General features: G+C 39.4%; 1 protein-coding gene across 1 annotated transcript in view; it reads right to left on the bottom strand.

Annotated features, from left to right (window-relative positions):
- ASB4 (ankyrin repeat and SOCS box containing 4) overlaps positions 1 to 18,118 on the bottom strand; it is a 56,731-nt gene extending 38,613 nt beyond the window's left edge. Inside the window, exons 1-2 of the mRNA XM_003982777.6 lie at positions 17,845 to 18,118; positions 7,769 to 8,068 (exon numbers count right to left, since the gene is read on the bottom strand). Coding sequence (XP_003982826.1) covers positions 7,769 to 8,068; positions 17,845 to 18,031 — 487 coding nt within the window. The 5' untranslated portion in view covers positions 18,032 to 18,118. The remainder of the gene's footprint in view (positions 1 to 7,768; positions 8,069 to 17,844) is intronic.
- Positions 18,119 to 18,508: the final 390 nt, after the last annotated feature.

Raw genomic sequence — 18,508 nt, 5'->3', positions numbered from 1 at the left:
TTCTAGGAAAAACAACAGCCAGAGATGAGGCTTTTGAGTCATTCTTTGCCATCTGAGAGAAGAAGGTCTCTGGGCAGATGGAGGTCAAGAATTTCATTGCCCATTATTTACTGTTACTGTTATGTTCTATGAATGGCCAGGGAGCTTGCCCTATTTTTTATAGTGACAAATCAATTTTTGTGGTGATACAAAGTTTCTTTTAAAATTGGATTTAATAAGTAATGTCAGTTTGAAAAAAATATTAAATTCATATTATACAGGTGGTACTAGCCATATAGCAGATGGGGCAAAAACCCCCAAAGCTGTTTGCAAAGGACTGGGATGGTCATATCTGTGCTATTATGACGTATCATTGAAGAGCCAGAAAGACACAGAGGGTGACAGACTGGGCAGGGGGTGCCTGTCCAGCCAGCATACCTGCTTCTTGACTAAAGGTAAGTCCAGTGACACTCTCGCCTTGCTATATGTTCTCATCATTGGACAGGGAGTTTCCTAACATGTGGGTAACGTGTCATTGTCACACCCAGTAACAGGGGATGGGCTTTTAAAAGGCACGGTCTCCTTTACATTGGCCTCATGCTACATTCTGGTAGGAAACATTTGAATTTTTATGGCTTTCCTGCAGTAACAAATTTTCCTCCAACTGTCAGGATTTGCTTCATGCAGAGTAAAGCAAGCAGCTTTCATTTTCCTCTTACGAATGGGAATAGGTAGAAATAATATGCTGCTATTCAGCCAGCTGAACTTGACCTGACTCTCTTTATTCGTAGGGAAATGCAGGATTCACAGAGAGGACATTTTCACTGAGGTAAATAAGCCCTCTCAGCTGATGAGCACTATTATACTAATACCAAAGGAAACAAAGGCCAGAAGATGGGGGGCATTAAGTAGAAAGGCAAACAGAAAAATAGCAGACAAAATCCAGCATGGGGACAAAGCAGGCTCTGCAATGCTGAAAAAATAGGGGAAAATCCTTTAAGCGAAAATTGCATGCAATTTTTTGGCCTCAATTAGCCTTTTCCACAAAGAGCACTTTTTTTCTACAAAGAGTCCATTAAATAGCAAATGAAATTACATTGGTTTTCAGTTGCCATGGCATTGGTTCTTCCTCTAATGGACTTCTCTGGTCCGCAGTTTAATGTTAGCCTAACTTGCTTCCCTTGTCTGTGTGCTGTCTCAATTCCCTGTGTCCAGCCACGAGGTGATGTATGTGACTTCTCCTCAAAGTGCCTAGGACATAATCCAAGAGGGAGAAAATTCATCCCTTAACTATCCCCCGAGAGAGGGTGAAACTGACCAACAACCGCATTTCATTAACCATGAACATAACAGTTTCCATTTATTAGATGGCAGTCGTTCCCATCCATGCACTCAAGGCGCCTGGAGCCATTCCCAGATCAGTCAGAGACCATTTATTGAGTACTTCCTATGTGCCAAGCATTGTCCAGAGGCTGAAGACATAAAAATGCAAAAGAGAGAATGTAAGATGCTCACGGTCTTCTAGTGTTTCCAGACTAAGATATCTACTGTAAGCCCTTACCCTTTCTTCCTATTTCTGCATCCATAAAATGGGTAGAATTTGCCCCAATTATCTGATTCACAGTTTGTTTTGCTTTTGATATATTTACCAGGTACCACACTTAAAAAAAAAAAAAACACATATTATCCTAAGAGTAAGGATCTAGAACAACACATTGACTTTTTTGAAGTTGCTTAGTTAGCTACAGCTAAACATTAGCTATGATACGAGGTGTGACTCTGAGATGCATGATCATATATACTTTTTAGAAAAATAAGTTTATGCAGTTCATACTCTCCTCTAAACTTTTTTTTAAAACATTTTCCATGTCAACAAACATTTTTTTACAACATAATTTTTAATGCCTATATGATATGGAAGTAACACAGCTTGAAAATTTTATTTTATTTTAATTTTTTTTTCAACGTTTATTTATTTTTGGGACAGAGAGAGACAGAGCATGAACGGGGGAGGGGCAGAGAGAGAGGGAGACACAGAATCGGAAACAGGCTCCAGGCTCTGAGCCATCAGCCCAGAGCCCGACGTGGGGCTCGAACTCACGGACCGCGAGATCGTGACCTGGCTGAAGTCGGACGCTTAACCGACTGCGCCACCCAGGCGCCCCAATTTTATTTTATTTTAAAATTTTAAAATTTTATTTATATGCAAACATTCTTCAGTTTTTCAGTAACATAAGTAAATCTCTGAGGACAAAAATAAATTGGGCAAATATTTTGTGACTCTAAATATATTTAAAAATGAAAAATGTCAGGATATATATTTTAAATTGTATGTTTTAAACGTATTCCTTAACAAGTCAAAGCTTCTGATGCAAAAATACAAAAGAAAACATAACATAACTACAATATTTTGAAGACTCTTGTAGAATCAGGAGAAAGTCTCTTAATTTCTAGTGTACTACAGATTGCATGACCAAGCACAATTCTGTTACATGCTAAATGTCTTCTTTCTTTCTCATCAGTTATCTCTTTGAGTCAGTATATAGCCCTCTTTAGAGCTAATACCTGGAATTTGAATTGGAGGCCCCACAGAAATGACAGCCTATCTCAGCCAAAAGGTACAAAATTAGCCCTAAATCCCAGAGGGGGAATTTCTGAGTTACAAAAGGTTTCAAGCTTATGACATTGCCCTCCGGACGATACCCATCCGCATCCCACGAAGGGTGTGTGAGAGCACGTCCCTGTGTGTATCAACAGATATACTGTCATCATTTGTATCTTTGTTAAATGTAATAAATGACAACAAAAGCACCTGCCATTTTAATTAACATTTTACAGATAACCAAGGCAGGTGATCATTATGCTATCTTTATTTGTTGTTCATATACTTGGGTTTTATTTCCTGAAATACCTTGGTCTTTTGTTCTCTTTTTCTCTCTCGTTCTTCGTTGTTAATCTCCTTACTTTAATTTTTAAGATTTCTTTCTAAAAGCAAACAAACCAAAAAGCTTTCTTTCTATGTTAAGGATATAAATAGGGCCTTTGTCTACACAGTCTCAAATATTTTTTCCCCCGCTTTATGACAGCCTTTTAATGCTATAATTTGTTTGCCACTCGGACATTGAATATTTTTGCTTTCTCTAATTCATCTTTCCTTTATGGCTTTGGCCTTTGATGCCATGGATCTAAGAGTAAGTAGATCTTTAATTGACTTCCACTCTTCCTCTTTGATTGTTATTAGCCTCGTTCATTAGTGTCAGCCTACAGGGAGTGAGCATTGCTTGGTCTCTCCATACCCCTTTACTCCTTCTCATCTCCAGGTGGTCTCCCTATGTCAATAGGGATAAAGGAGATGGGCAAAAAACCCTTGCTCTGTGAATGAGGCTCCCTCTGATTACAGCTCTGGGGAGTGAAAGCCTTGGCAGCTTTCTGTCAGTCTGTGGTTGATGAAGTCACATGAAAAGGCAGCAATATAAAAAGTCAGTAATTCAACAAATGATACAATTTCTTAACTTCCTAAAAATTTTTAAAAGGACAACCTTAAAATTTTAAATTAGTGAATTAAAATATAAATTAAAATAAAAACTAAATCTGAAAGCCATCAACGTATAAATAAATGTGAACGGTGGTAATGGCCGCGTGCCATAGGTGGCTAAGCCCTGATGGACACCTGCCCCCTCTCCATGCATCTCTGCACTGGACCTTTCCTCTCAGGGAAGGCAAGAAGGAGAATAAGTTGGACTGATTTTCCTTCCCACCAAATACTCACAGGTTGAGAAGACCATGGCATCTTTAAACTTGTTTCCCCATTCTTTCCCTCATGACACCTCCATACCTTCCTATTCTCATCACAATGTCCACCCTTTCTGCTCTCATTTTTGCCTGATGACTTTGCCTCACACATTAATTGTATAAGTTCATACCAGACACGAACTCCTTCATCTCACCACCACCATGTCAATGAACACTCTTCAAAGACATCTTTTACTTTAGACCATCTGTTAAACATGGGGATGTGTCTCACAGTCTCTGGATTTCACCCCATCTCAACCTCAAAGATTTGAACCTTCCAGTTATTCTGTCTCATGCATTTTTAACTGTTTGCTTTCTGCAAACCATTTCCTTCAGCACACAAATATTTCCTTTTATCTCCAACTACAGATAACACTCTCTTATGTCCCCTAGCCCCCTTCAGCAATCATGCTACTCTTACGCATACATGTGCAGCCAGACATTTTTTTAACAGTCGTCTATACGTGCCATCCTTAGTTTCTGACCTCTCATTCACACCTTATACCATTCTAATATGGTTTCTACACCCACCATTTCCCCCAAACTTCTTTTGTCAGTGATAACTCTGTCACCTAATCTAATGAACATCTGATGAATCGAGTCTCTCAAGTAGCCATTGATACAGCTGACCACCTCCTCCTTCTTCAACCTGCCTCTTTCTTAATCCCTATGATGCCAAAAATGCTCCTGGGTTTCCTCCTACTTCACTTACCAATCCATTTCACTCTCATTTATTGGCCTCTCTCCCTCCTGCTAGTATCTAAATGTAAGAATGTATCGGGGCTTGGTCCTCGCTTCTCTTTTGTTTTTCCACACCTTTCATCCAAGTGATTTCATTGATTTCTTTGGCTTCAAATACAATCTATAGGCCAACAATTCCTAAACTTACAGCTTTAGTCCAGAACTCTCTTCTGAAATCCATACGTTTATGTCAAGTGCAGCCTTGACTCATTCACTTTGAGGTCTAAAAGAAATCTGAAACTTCTCATGTTTAAAACTGATCTGGGGAAACTAATCTGATTTTGAGACTTAATATAAAACTACAGCAATTGAGTGAAACATCAGCAAAAAATATATAGATCAATGGATTCATACATTTCTGGCCACTTGATCTTTGACAAAGATACCAAGGCATCTCAAAGGTGAAAAAATAGTCTTTTCAGTAAAAGATATTGAAGCAGTTGTATATATAAGATAATTCATCCATATATAAAGAAGATGAGCCTCAACCTGTACTTTATACTATATACAAAAATTAACTCAAAATAAGCCAAACACCTAAAATTGAGACCTAAAATTATAAAATCTTTAGAAGGAAACATAGAAGAAAATCTTTATTACTCAGATTAGTCAAAGATTTCTTAGGTAGGACACTCAAAGCATAAATCATAACAGGTAAAAAGTGATAAATTGAATTTATTAAAATTAAATACTTTTGCTCTTCTAAAGACAGAAAGAATGAAAAGTCAAAGAATGAATAAAAATATTTGCAAACCACATATCTGATAAAGGGCTAGTATCCAGAATATATAAAGAACTCTCACAAATCAATAATAAGAAAACGAACAACCCATTTTCATGAAGGGGAGAGGGAGCAAAAGATATGAACAGACATTTCACCAAAGTGAATACACAGCTGGCAAAAAAAATACCTGAAAACATACTCAACATCCTTGGTCATTAAGGGAATTTTAATTAAAACCATAATGAGATACTTTATATACCTATTCAATTTACTAAAATAAATTTTTCTTTTAATCTGACATTACCAAGTTCTGGCAAGGCTGGAGAGCAACTGTACTCATACGTTGCCGGTGAGAATGCAAAACGTACAACTCCTTTGAAAAACGGGTTAGCAGTTTTCTTGTAAATTTATTACAATCCATCATCCCACGCCTCAGTACTTACCCAAGAGAAATGAGAACGTTCCCATATAAGAATCTGTAGGCAAATGTTTATATCAGCCTTTTTTTCCCAAAATTGCCAAAAACTAGAAACAATCCAAATGTCCCTCTACTGGGGACCAGATTAATTGTGTTGCACCCATACAAGGAATACAACTCAACAATAAAAGATTCAATATACTGGCTAATGCAACCACACGGCTGAATCTTAAATGCATTATGCTAAGTAGGTAAAAACAGACCTGAAAGGCTCCATATTGTGTAATTTAATTTATATAACATTTTGAAAAAGACAAAATTTTAGGGACAGAAACTAGATCAGTGGCTGCTGGAGGTGGGGATAAAGTGAGGTGATTAATTGCAAAGGGTATCAGGGAACTTTTTGAAATGACTGTGATGATGGTTTCATGACTATGTGTTTCTCAAAAATACCGAACTTTACTGTGTGTAAATTATAGCTCTATAAACATGATTTTTAAAAAACTAATTTAATGATCTTTTCCACATATATGCTTCTTCCTCAATTCTCTCCATCTTAGAAAAATGGCATTATGGGGCACCCGGGTGGCTCCATCAGTTAAACGTCCAACTTTGGCTCAGGTCATGATCTCACAGTTGGTGAGTTCAAGCCCTGCCTGCATTGGTCTCTCTGCTGTCAGTTCAGAGCCCACTTTTGATTCTCTGCCTCCCTCTTTCTCTGCCCTTCCCCTGATCTCTCTTTCTCTCTCTCTTTCTCAAAAATAAATGAAAACATCAAAAACACTTTTTAAAAATGGCATCACTCTCCACCCATTTTCTAAAGCCAGAAATCTGGCAAGGATGCTTGAAACTTCCTTTTCCTTTACCCCTCATCCATATATAATCCATCTCCAAATGCCACTGACTCTGCTTCCAGAATATATTGCAAACCCATCTTCTAATCTTCCTATCAAACTTTGCCCCTTGATACAAATCACCATCCCTTCTCACTTACACTGTTAAAATCGCTTTGCTGCTGGTCTCCCAGTTTCCATACTCGGGCTCCTCCAGCCCTATTCTTGTATAACTCCAGAATGATGATTTTAAGTGAAAATTAAACCATGTCATTGCCATGCTTAAAACTTTTCAGTAGCTCCATTTCTAAACCCCATACCTTGGCCCTCAGCAAGCTGTATATGATCTAACATAACCAGTGTCGTCGTGTGGCACTCCCAGAACGCTCTTGTCCCTCCCACCCACCCCACACCCACGGGCACACTGGCCTTCTTCCATCTGTTGAATAGTTCAGTTGTTTTGCTCCCTTAGCAACTTTGCACATACTGTTCCTTGTACCTGGACTCTTCTTCCTCTTGGCTTCTTTTTTAATGGCTAGTTCCCTCTCGTTCATAAAGTTTCAGCTTACATGTCATATCTTTAGAGAAGTCTTTATACATTTTATAATAGTTCACTCTTGGCATTCTCTTCCATAACACCCTGTTTTGCTCCTTTCCCAATTTATTATTATATATTTACAAATTTATTTTGATAGTATTTCTCTCCCCTATTAGAATATGATTTCTTCCTTTTTTAAGTTTATTCATTTATTTTGAGAGAGAGAGACAGATAGAGAGCAAACGGGAGGGGCAGAGAGAGAGGGATAGAGAGAATCTCAAGAAGGCGCTGCACTGTCAGTGTGGAGCCTGACGCGGGGTTCGAACTCAGGAACCATGAGATCATGACGTGAGCCAAAACCAAGAGTTGCACGCTTAACCAACTGAGCCACCCAGGCGCTCCTAGAATATAGCTTCTTGAAGGCAGAAACTATTTTTTTCAGTTACTTAACACATTAATTGACACCTCATGAGAACTAAATAAATATTTGTTAAATAAATGTGTAAACTAACAAGGCTCCTATAATGAAAAAAGTAATGATTTCAATGTGATCATCATTAAATAACCTGGACCAACACATATAGTTATATAAATATATACATACTTATGCAGTTTTAGGGCCCCCTGAATGAGGCTTATAAATGGGATGCCTACTACATTACCTAAAGTAGGTAAAGATCACTAAGTTTCAAAACCCTAGGTGTGGAAGTGGATGACAACGTCAGCCACCCAGAAAGGCTTACCTCTCCAAACCAATTGCTTGGCACAGAGAATGGAGCTAGGAGTTGTACAGAAGTGTAAAGCTGTGTGTCCACTTAAGGAGTAGCAATTCAGCTTTGCTCCACGGTCACAGAGGATTTTAACACAATCCAAGTTGGCCATTTCACAAGCCACATGAAGGGGGGTTTTCCCATTGGGTCTACAGTTGATTGTAGCATTGTGGTCCAGTAACACCAGAAGACACTCCACATGACCAAACAAGACAGAGAGATGCAGGCCTGTTGCCCAGGAAGACTTTAATTTATAACTAGGCAGCCAATAACCTGAAAAAGAAGAGGGAGAAAGTTTCATTTCGTGGCCTAGGATTTTTCTCTGTTTTGTGAGGATTTTTGCAAGGTCTTTTACTTTGGTCACATCTATAAAATTGGGGGGAGTGATTCAGATGTTGTAAACTAGTAACTGATGGGTCTGCAAATAGAAGCATACTTGGATGTACTTGAGTGGAACAGGCACTCGTGAGTCTCTCTGTTTCTACTATTCTCCATTATCTTGTTCTTTTATTTATTTTATCTTCTTGGCCCTTCAAGGCATTTGAGTTTGAGACCTCATTTACATGATTGCATTTTATTTTAAGTGGTGAGTTACATGAGACTCTTATTGTTTTAAGCCCCAATCATGTTCTTGAGTGATTCCAAAGCTGTTAGTTACAAGCTTTAACTTTTTAACCTTACTTTACTGGTTGTTGTCAGTCTAAAATATGAATGTAGTTGGTGTCTTTAAAAAATTTATCACGCCAAGCTTTTATTTGCCTGCCTGTTGGTTTATACAATTCCTCTTTCAAAGAAGAATTTAAGGCAACTCACAAAGTTTACACAATACCAGATTTTCTAACCATCTAGAAAACAAGGGCAAAGAGAAAAAATAAGGTAGGAAAATAAAAGTGATCAATGGGTAAGATAGGTACACAAAATATAAACTGTGTCCTATACACTAGAACCACATTGCAAATTTGCCTTGAACTTCCTAGCAGCCAAAATAAATAGGAAAACATGATGTATTGCACAATTAACCATGCCCACAAGCTATACACAAATTAATTGCCCAGGAGAAGCATAGCTGTTCCTAGAACTGAGAGCTTAGATAAATTTTTCCCATTAGTCGTTGGAAATGTTCTCTCTCTCTCTCCCCATCTCCCTCTCCCTCTCTCTCTGTCTCTCTGTCTCTCACATGTCTCACAAGCTATAACAAACTTAACTGTATATACCTTCTTTCAATGTCAATACATAGAGCCATGGCATTAAGCCCACTACGAGTGGGTAATGGAAATAGCTTCAGAAAGATAAAATATTGATGGCAGGGTGAAGATGTAGACATAACAGCTTAGAAGAAGCTCTAGGGCTGAAACAACAAAATATATTTTAACATGGGTAAAACAGAAGTTTGCTTTTAAGGTATAAAATTCCACCATGCAAGTACAAGGTAAGCGGAATATGGTTTAATGGTAATCTATTTGAGAAAAGACCTAGGGATTTGAGTTGACAGTATTCTCAAAAGGAGCCAACAGCAGGATGGAGCTGCCGAAAAGCTAATACAACCTTAAGATACGTTAATAAAAGTGCAGTGCCCAAAACAAGAGAGGTAAAAGTGGTAATTTTTACTGGTTACATGAGGTCAGAATAAATCTAGACTATTGTGACTACTTTTGAGCACCAATAATGAGCACCAGGAGGGCACTCAGAGGATGATGACCAGTTTACCAGTGGGCCTGGTGGTCAGGAATCAAAATCCTCTCATTTAAGTGAGAAACATTACACACATGCTACTCCCGGGTATTTATCCTACAAGTATAATCACTCATGTGTGAAATGCCCTATAGGGGCCACAGTATTGCACAACTTCCAAGGACACCATCTGTACTGAAATCTTTGTGACAAGTATAAAGTTCTCAGGAGTCATAACCTGGCCTGTGGACAAGAATAGGCATCACACTACAGCATAGTTCTTAATGGTTAACAACTGGAAACAATCTCAATCCTCGTCAATATTTGGAGATTGTTTAAAAAATTATGGTGCACCCATATAATCGAATACTATACAGCTATTATAAAGAAGAGAGCAGTTCTGTGCATACTGGAAAATGGTATATCTTTGGAATGGATATGGAAAAATCTCAAGATATATTATTGAGCAAGAGAAGCAGGGGCTGACCAGTGCACTTAATATGCTATCATATGTGAAAATATTTATCAACACCTAGAACAAGAAACTGGTTATAGTGGTGGCCTCCAAGAATTGGGGGCTAGGAGACAAGGACATAGATTTATGTGTCTTTGGATGCCCCCTTTGAGCTTTTAAACTCCGTACGTTTGTGCTTGTATAACTATTTGTAAAAATAAGTAAAATTAAAATAAACTATTGCCCCCCTGTTTGTAGGGGAAAAGATAATTTAGTTTAAAAGGCCATTTATAGGGGTGCCTGGGTGGCCCAGTCGGTTGAGCATCCGACTTTGGCTCAGGTCATGATCTCACAGCTCGTGAGTTGGAGCCCCACATCGGACTCTGTGCTGACAGCTCGGAGCCTGGAGCCTGCTTCAGATTCTGTGCCTCCCTCTCTCTCTGCCCCAACCCACTCACATTCTGTCTCTGCCTCTCTCAAAAATAAATAAACATTTAAAATAAATAAATAAATAAATAAATAAATAAATAAATAAAGGCCATTTTTAGGGATGTACACAATATCAATTAATCATGCAATAATGAATGAACCCAACCTGAAGTTTGTTTTTCTGTAGCCTACTCTCCAACCTAGACACACACACACACACACACACACACACACACACACACATGCACAAATCCCTTTTCATTCCATTAGAATTCTATGGCCATTTTGCTCCCCATCCCTCTCAGCTCTTCCCTTATCCAAATCTGCTCTTTAAAAGGAAATCCAAAGTTAATTCATACTAAAGTCTAATGAACTGAGGATTTTTTAAAGTGTGGCCCTCTTAGGATTATCTGAATTTATGTAGGAATCTGTATTCAACTAATCGAACTGAGTGCTAAGATACTAATTTGAGATTCCAGATGCTGAGAAGGGAAGTTATTCGTTGATATGGACTTTTCTCTGGCAGAGACAATTAGTATCACAGGTACTGCCAGAGACAATTAGTATCATAGGTACTCTGGGGCTGTGGGATTGTCATTCCTGTGCCTGTAGTGTGTGTGTGTATGTGTGTGTGTGTGTGTGCAAATAGGCACTCACACTACATGTGTACGTGTATGTACCCATTTATGCATTTCTATTTAGCTATGTACATTGAATCTGTGTTCTGAGCAGAGTTTTCAGGCTATACGGTATGCAACCTGCTTTTGATCATGAATGAATCGCAACAATACCCAATACCTAATCAGTCATTGTAATGCTCAAATCTCCTCAACAAGCAATTTGCAAAGCTAGTCTCTTCTAACTGCCTTGGAAAGAAGCTGGTTCCAGATCTGGAAACCAGAGTATGTTTTGCCTGCTGATTAGCAGCAAAGATTTGGCAGCTCTGTGCACCAACTGATTGGAAACTCGTGCCTGCTTCTGCAATGGGAAGAAAAATGATCTCGGAAAGGAAGCAGTAGAGAGCTGATTAAGAAAACACCATTTTGATGTGAAATCAAAGAAAACACCGAATGTTAGCACTGGAGGGAAGATTATCCAGTCCAAGCCTTTCATTTTCCAGATGAGAAAACTGCCACTTTTTCAGCCTGCTAGAGCCGTAAGTCGCCCACTTCAGTCCAAGCTAATGGACTCAGGATATCTGCAATGCAGCGTTTCCATCTGTCTTTGTCTTTGTGGAAGCAGAATAGGTTTAGCGCCAAGCCTGCTTCACAAATCACGAGGAAGGAAAGAAGGTCCTGAATGCATCTATAATATGCCACAGCTCTGATATGGAAATGCATTTGCTTGTTGATGTTTTTTTATTCTTCCTAGATTCCCGGTAGCACCTAGAGAGTCTATCCTGCCCATTTATTATATGAATCTGTCATCCTTAGCCTCTCAGCCCCTTTCATCTGCATGTCCTTTGCTCATAATCATTAACCAGTAAATCAGCCCCGGAGACAGCTGGGTTTTGGGATTCAGCCCACCCCCTGGGTGAACTTGTGCTTATAACTCCCCTCTCCTAGATGGAAACGTGTGTAGGTGGTTGGCAACAAGACACTGTCGCGGTGCCCGTAGAAACTGAATAGAGAAATAGGAAGGGGGCAGATTGTCAGATACAGATCAGGGCCGATATACTGAAGAATATCTTGAAGCCATGTTGCAGAACTTTTTGGTGATGCTATGTGTGTGGGGAAAGGGGGGTGGATTCTGGATAATTCAACCCCCGGCATAGCAGGAAAGCCTCCTGTAGAGAAAGGAAAAGCCCATAGCAAGAGGCCACCCACATACACTCACACCTTAAAATGGGGCTGCAGTCACGGGGCGCCTTGTACCAAGGAGCAAGAGTGTCCTTTCCATCACACCTACCCTCTCTGAGGACCAAACCTGAAGTAAAGCCATCCTCGAAAACCACGGTGATGCAGCACCTATTAACATTCTTGTGTTGATACTGAAATGCCAAGACATCAGAATTTGTCCTCTAAAATATAACCAGCAACAGTAGCAGCATAACAGAAATACAGTTAACTAATTGGGTATAATCATTTTTTATACTCAGCCTTCTTTCCAGGGCGGAATTGTCCCAGGGCTTCAGAACCTAGCATGTGATTGATTCTTAGCATTTATCTTTCAAAGAGCCCCCCCTACGCTCACCTCTGCAGATGCCAGCCTGCTCTCTGTGTGCTCAGATGGGCACAAAGTGCAGGAATGGAGCAGAACCTGGCACAGAGCCCCCAAGTGGGAGGGTGAGGAAGCTGCTGCCTCCCAGTAACCTGAGCCACTCACGCTTCCGCCCCCCCCCCCCCCCCCCGCCCCAGGTCTGCAGTCTGTGTAGCCATGGCTCTAAGCTCTTCTTGAGCCAAGTGTTTAAGTGAGAAGAGAAGAGACCACAGATCCTCCCTCCTATGCAAAAACCCCACAGAGACTCTCAAATACAGGCCATGCCCATGTGGATTTATAGTATCTACAGTTACTTTTCACCTTCCCCAGACCATGACACATAATCTGTTTATATAATTTCCCCTTCATAACATCGTAGATTATCAGCATGCAGGGGATTTAGAGAAGGTCCTGACAAAGCCTCCACTTTACAAATAAGACTAAGATTAAGTAGCATAAAGGGCTCACGCCTGTATAACTGGTACTGACAGATCCACTCAAACCCCGGGCTCCCCCAAATCTTTAAATAGCCACAGGTGATCTGACGGCTACACACATTTCACTTCTCAACCAATAGCACCTGTAGGCAAAAGTTCTAAAGGGATTTTAGAAGTTTCACCCCTACAAAAATATGCAGAGTAATCGTGTGTGTGTGTGTGTGTGTGTGTGTGTGTGTGTTTACTTTAAATGTGAAACCGAAGAGAGATGCCTGAGTAGCCGAGTGGAAAGCCCCCAGCTCAGGAAATATGGTAAGGAGAAAAGTGTTTGGGCCGTTTTTGGAAGAAGGAATCGATTCTGCTCTGTGTTTAGGAGGGATGTATACATCTCTGGTAAACTTTCAGCTACTCCTGGGTTCTGCAACAGTTATCAGCTATAATGTTACCTGAGTTCAAAGAACCCTACACATGAGAAGCCTCTGTTATTACAGCCAAAGTTTGGACACACTGCTCGTGTCGGGATTAGCAGACATTTGCTCTGCCTGTGTCCATGTATTTACACAGTCCTGAAGGATTATAGACTGACGCACAATTCTTGACTATTTTTTTAATAGCTAATGTTTTCAGGATAAATCTCAGAACTCCCCCAGCAAAGAAAAACAAAGTCAGCTTGAAATGCAAAATTTAAAAGAGAAACGTTTGAACGTTCAGGGAGGGATAAGAACCCTAAGATGGTAATAGGAAAGTAGGAGAGCGAATTTCTGGCAAAGAAGAACATGAGGTGATAAAGAGTCTGTTCATTAAGAGAGTGGAAGGGGCGCCTGGGTGGCACAGTCGGTTAAGTGACCGACTTCAGCCAGGTCATGATCTTGCGGTCCGTGAGTTTGAGCCCTGTGTCAGGCTCTGGGCTGATGGCTCAGAGCCTGGAGCCTGTTTCCTATTCTGTGTCTCCCTCTCTCTCTGCCCCTCCCCCGTTCATGCTCTGTCTCTCTCTGTCCCAAAAATAAATGTTAAAAAAAAATTTTTTTTTAAATAAAAAAAAAAAAGAGAGAGTGGAAATAAGAGCTTTTGAGATACTTGGGAGGAAGTTGTGACTTAGTAAAGTAGATAGAGTACCTGCCAGAAAGTTTTCCTGTGAAATCATTCATTGGTTATTTTAATTAAAAATATGACTACCAACTGAAGTAGCTGCTGCTGTGGGCCATAAATGAAGTGCTTAGAGTGCATTACACTGATTAATAAAAGGACTCTGATTAACCTTGCTGACGAGGGAATTTCATACCCAAGAGATAAGTATGATATTCTGCCTGTATCATTAACGCGCCAAGGCTCATACATCGGAAAGAGAATCGAAATATGTACTTGGAAAAAGCTTTGGAAACAGCTTTATGGATGTTGGCGTTTCCAGGGCAGAGAACACTGGTGAGAACCAATAGGAATTAGCTCTGGGTTTTCTTACAGATCCTGCTTTCACTCTGGATCCTGGGCGCTTGGCTCTAGGAAACTTTGTATCACGGAAAACCCTTGACCTCGCAACTCCTTGTATGGGGCACTTCAAAAGTTGGGCGTGTATTTAACGTTTCTTCACGTCATTCCCATCTTAAAGCGGTCGTCTGGTAGAAGGAATTTCGCTTGCCTGTTTTTGCTTTAAAGACACATGTCTCTGCTATGCTCCTGGAATTATCCCAAATGCCAACCAGAATGTTTTTAATGTTTGCTTTACAAAGTGTGAGGCAGATGTTTTGGGGTTTTTTTTTTCCAATTAATAAAAACATGATTTTATTTGAAGATTTGATCGTGAAGTTTAACATAACTTTAAAAAGCAAAACATGGGGCGCCTGGGTGGCGCAGTCGGTTAAGCGTCCGACTTCAGCCAGGTCACGATCTCGCGGTCCGTGAGTTCGAGCCCCGCGTCAGGCTCTGGGCTGATGGCTCAGAGCCTGGAGCCTGCTTCCGATTCTGTGTCTCCCTCTCTCTCTGCCCCTTCCCCGTTCATGCTCTGTCTCTCTCTGTCCCAAAAATAAATAAACGTTGAAAAAAAAATTTTTTTTAATTAAAAAAAAAAAAAAAGCAAAACATGATCTCTCTAATTTTAAGAATCATTCTTAGGTACTCGGTCTGGGCGGGCCCCACAGCTTGAACCTGAGCTCTGGGATTTTGTTCTCTGTTGCTAGAGATGAGGAAGCAGAAGTGAATTTCCAGATGGTTTGTTCTGCCTTCCTCACAAAATCCACTTTTTACATTTGCTTCCATTAGTGTGCCAATTGGATTGTGGATTTGGGGAAGCAATGTTTAGACCCCAAGTTGATTTCCTTGCCAACAGATTTCTGAGTTGTCTTTCCAAAAATTATAAACCGACTTGTCTACTAGCTTAGACATACCATACTCAGGGGGGAAAGTGTGGTCGCTTTCTGAAATTCTATGAAAAATGCTGTATGTCCTAAAAGAAGTAAAAAAGGTTGGGGATAAATTGTACCCCTGTTGATATGCTGCAGGACAATGAAATATTGAACGTGGGTTATATTATTAATCATAGAAGCAAATTTAAAGGTAGCATGGTATCTTTCATAGGTTTGAAACATTGTCTTGCTTAATAAGCCACAAAATAACCAAAACCTGAAGATTCCCACACTAAAAGTAAACAGGTAGTGTTTCTGTTTCCACATCTTAATGCTGGCTGTATAGGTTTGTTTATTTTGTGAAAATTAATCATGCTGTACACTTATGAGCTGTACACTTTTCTTGGTGCAGAGCCTTTCAAGAGTGCTTGAAAAAAATAACTAGTGAAGAGCAATCCAATAGCATTCAATGTCCAAAAAGTCTGCTATGATTTAATAAAGTCTCACAAAGTTTAATCCAGCCACTTAGGTCGACTTTGCTTGGCTAGCAACTAAGATTCTATTTATCACTTCCATTCCTGACTGAAATATTAAAAGGTTTGATAATTAGGCTAGAAGACATGTGAAAGTGTGAAAAAAAAAAGTTAGAAGAAGCTTTGAAGAAAGATAAGACTTTAATCTGGGTTTAAGATTGAAGAGATAGATTCTTATACCCATACATGTATTTTCTATACATACAAACGTGTGCTCATGCCCACATACACACAGTTCCTGTATAAACCCTGAAGATATGACCACATATCCTATTGTTTCTGTGCATACATTCATCTGGCATGCATAAGAATCAAACTCTTCTTTTTTCCTTTCCCAGAGGGTGTAATTTGCTGTTTCTCTAATTGAAAGGCATATTCTGCGGTCCTAACACTATGAAAACACCTGTTAGCATGAATGAATATTTAGCTCTATGAAGACCACGGGAGTCGGGTCATATTGACAGAAAAGATTAAAAATGCATCTTCTTCTGATTCAGGGGTGATGACACCATTGGAAGCAAAAGAAACAACACCCTTCTTCCCTCGAACCTGCCCTAAAATGCCCTTTCTCACAACCTCAGAACCTTGGGCAATCCATGCAGTTTGGCATGTTTAGGAGATGGGAAAAGGCAGTCTTTACAGCTCAGTGTCACATAAATCATGCCAACTTGGACCTCAGTTATTTTACATGAACACCAGTATAAGCTTAAAACATACCTTAAAAATGTATTTAGCATTCGGACAGCCTTTCACCGAACAAATCCATAAGGTGAAAGTAATCTGATTACATGGGACACACTCCTTCTTTCTAACAGAGCCCGATCAACTACTTAAAAAACAAAACAAAACAAAACAAAAAACAAAAAACCAACCAGACCTCTTTGTTATCTTCTAGCTAAAATAGCAATGTCAATGTATGATAAAGCCCTTCAGTAAGAGTCACAAACACAGTAACTGGCCTCCACTATTATACCCTTCCTTCAGAACTAACAACCAGAGTATGGTAAATAAATGTGAAAACATATACCATTAACATTGTTTCTGAACATTGATGGCACTGATGATTTGCATGCAAATGAAGAGTACTTTCCAACTGAAAAAAGAACTGCTATCTCTCCGCAAATGCTGACCTTATCGTCTCTTTTGTTTAAACAGAAGTGATGGAGAACGTGGTGTTTGCGTGGAGTCTGCTCACCAGATGGCCTCGCTCCTCAAGTTCCCCCGTTAACTAGCTGATTTGGGAAATCAGAATCTGCACGCTTCTAATTCATTTCTGATTTCCTAAGCGTGGATTCCAGAAAATCCCCAGATAAAAAAAAATTCAGTTCTCATTTTTGTTATCCTTAGTTCTTTAAAGGGCAGGTATTCTGTATGGAGAATATCTACAATTTTGATCTATTCTTGTAACCAAGGAGAAAAAGTTAACTTTTTGGTGTTTCTGGTTTCAGATTTTTGCCTGAACTAAAAACTCATTGACATGTTGAGGACCAAAAAGGTGCCTCAAGGCAGAGCCTTCCCTATTCAGTAACCCTCCAAATGGGGGCAAAATCCTCTTTTTCATCCAGATAGATACAGAAATGATATATCTTTAAGTGGTTGTATTAATAGACAGTTAGCAGTCACACTGGATTAGATTTTAGCAATCTGTTTAGCCATAATCTGGAGATGTTTTCTTTATTCTATATCATTACAGGCAGAAGAAAAGTTAGAAACAAAAGCAAAGTACATTAATAAATATAATTGTTCACGATTTCAAATTCCAGACACAAGGATAGAAAAGGAACAGAACAGAAAAGAAAAGAAAGAAAAACATATTTATACCACCCATGATGGTGTCTAGTTAAAAAAGAGAAAAGGTTAAATCAGAAATATTTTTAAAATACATACTTAAACCCCAAGAGCTACTGGGTTTAGAGTGGGTGACTGACACTGCATTTAAAACAAATCCGTTTTCTATCGATTTGACACTCACACCTATAGTTTTTACCTTGTTTATAAGATGCCAAAACCATATTCTCATCTTCAACTTCAAAAACTGTGTCCACATCTATTTGCCTTTGGATTAAAATGGCCTTCAATTTTCCGAAGTCATTTGACTTTAGAGCCTCAAGGAAATTTCTCTTAACTATCTTGGCAGCTGCAGATTTAGTGACAGGGGTGTTGGTGCCCTCCATCCTTCCTCTCCCTCTGGAAGCTTTGTTGTGATTTATCAGGAGAGTAGCACCAAGCAAACAGGCACAAGCGAGAGCCCACAAACTGTCGGCTAATTTTATCCCAAAGTTATGCTGATCCGTTCTATTTATATAGGGATCATTTCAAACTTCAAAATATCCTTCTTGGCTGTCACTCCCTTTTCAGGTCTTTTAAACTGGTTCTATACTAACTGATTCATTGAAGAATATATTGTGTCAATATCAAGGAAAACCCTCACAACACACTTTGGAGAACGAAATGTCAGTATTATTTCTTCTATGATCAAAGCAATAGTGTAAGATTTAAAAGCTCTTAATGCTTTTTTTTCCTCCCTCAGTAAAAACATCTGGTGCCCAACTGGAGATCCAGCCACTTGCTTTGATTAACCAATAGGCAAAAATGAAAATTTGTTACAGTTGCTGATATGTGCACTCCTGCAAACCTATAATAATTGTGTA

The sequence above is a fragment of the Felis catus genome, chromosome A2, assembly GCF_018350175.1.
Source record: "Felis catus isolate Fca126 chromosome A2, F.catus_Fca126_mat1.0, whole genome shotgun sequence".
NCBI classification, from domain to species: Eukaryota; Metazoa; Chordata; class Mammalia; order Carnivora; family Felidae; genus Felis; species Felis catus.
Note: the sequence above shows the minus strand (reverse complement) of the source record. Positions and strands in the feature narration are given on the sequence as shown.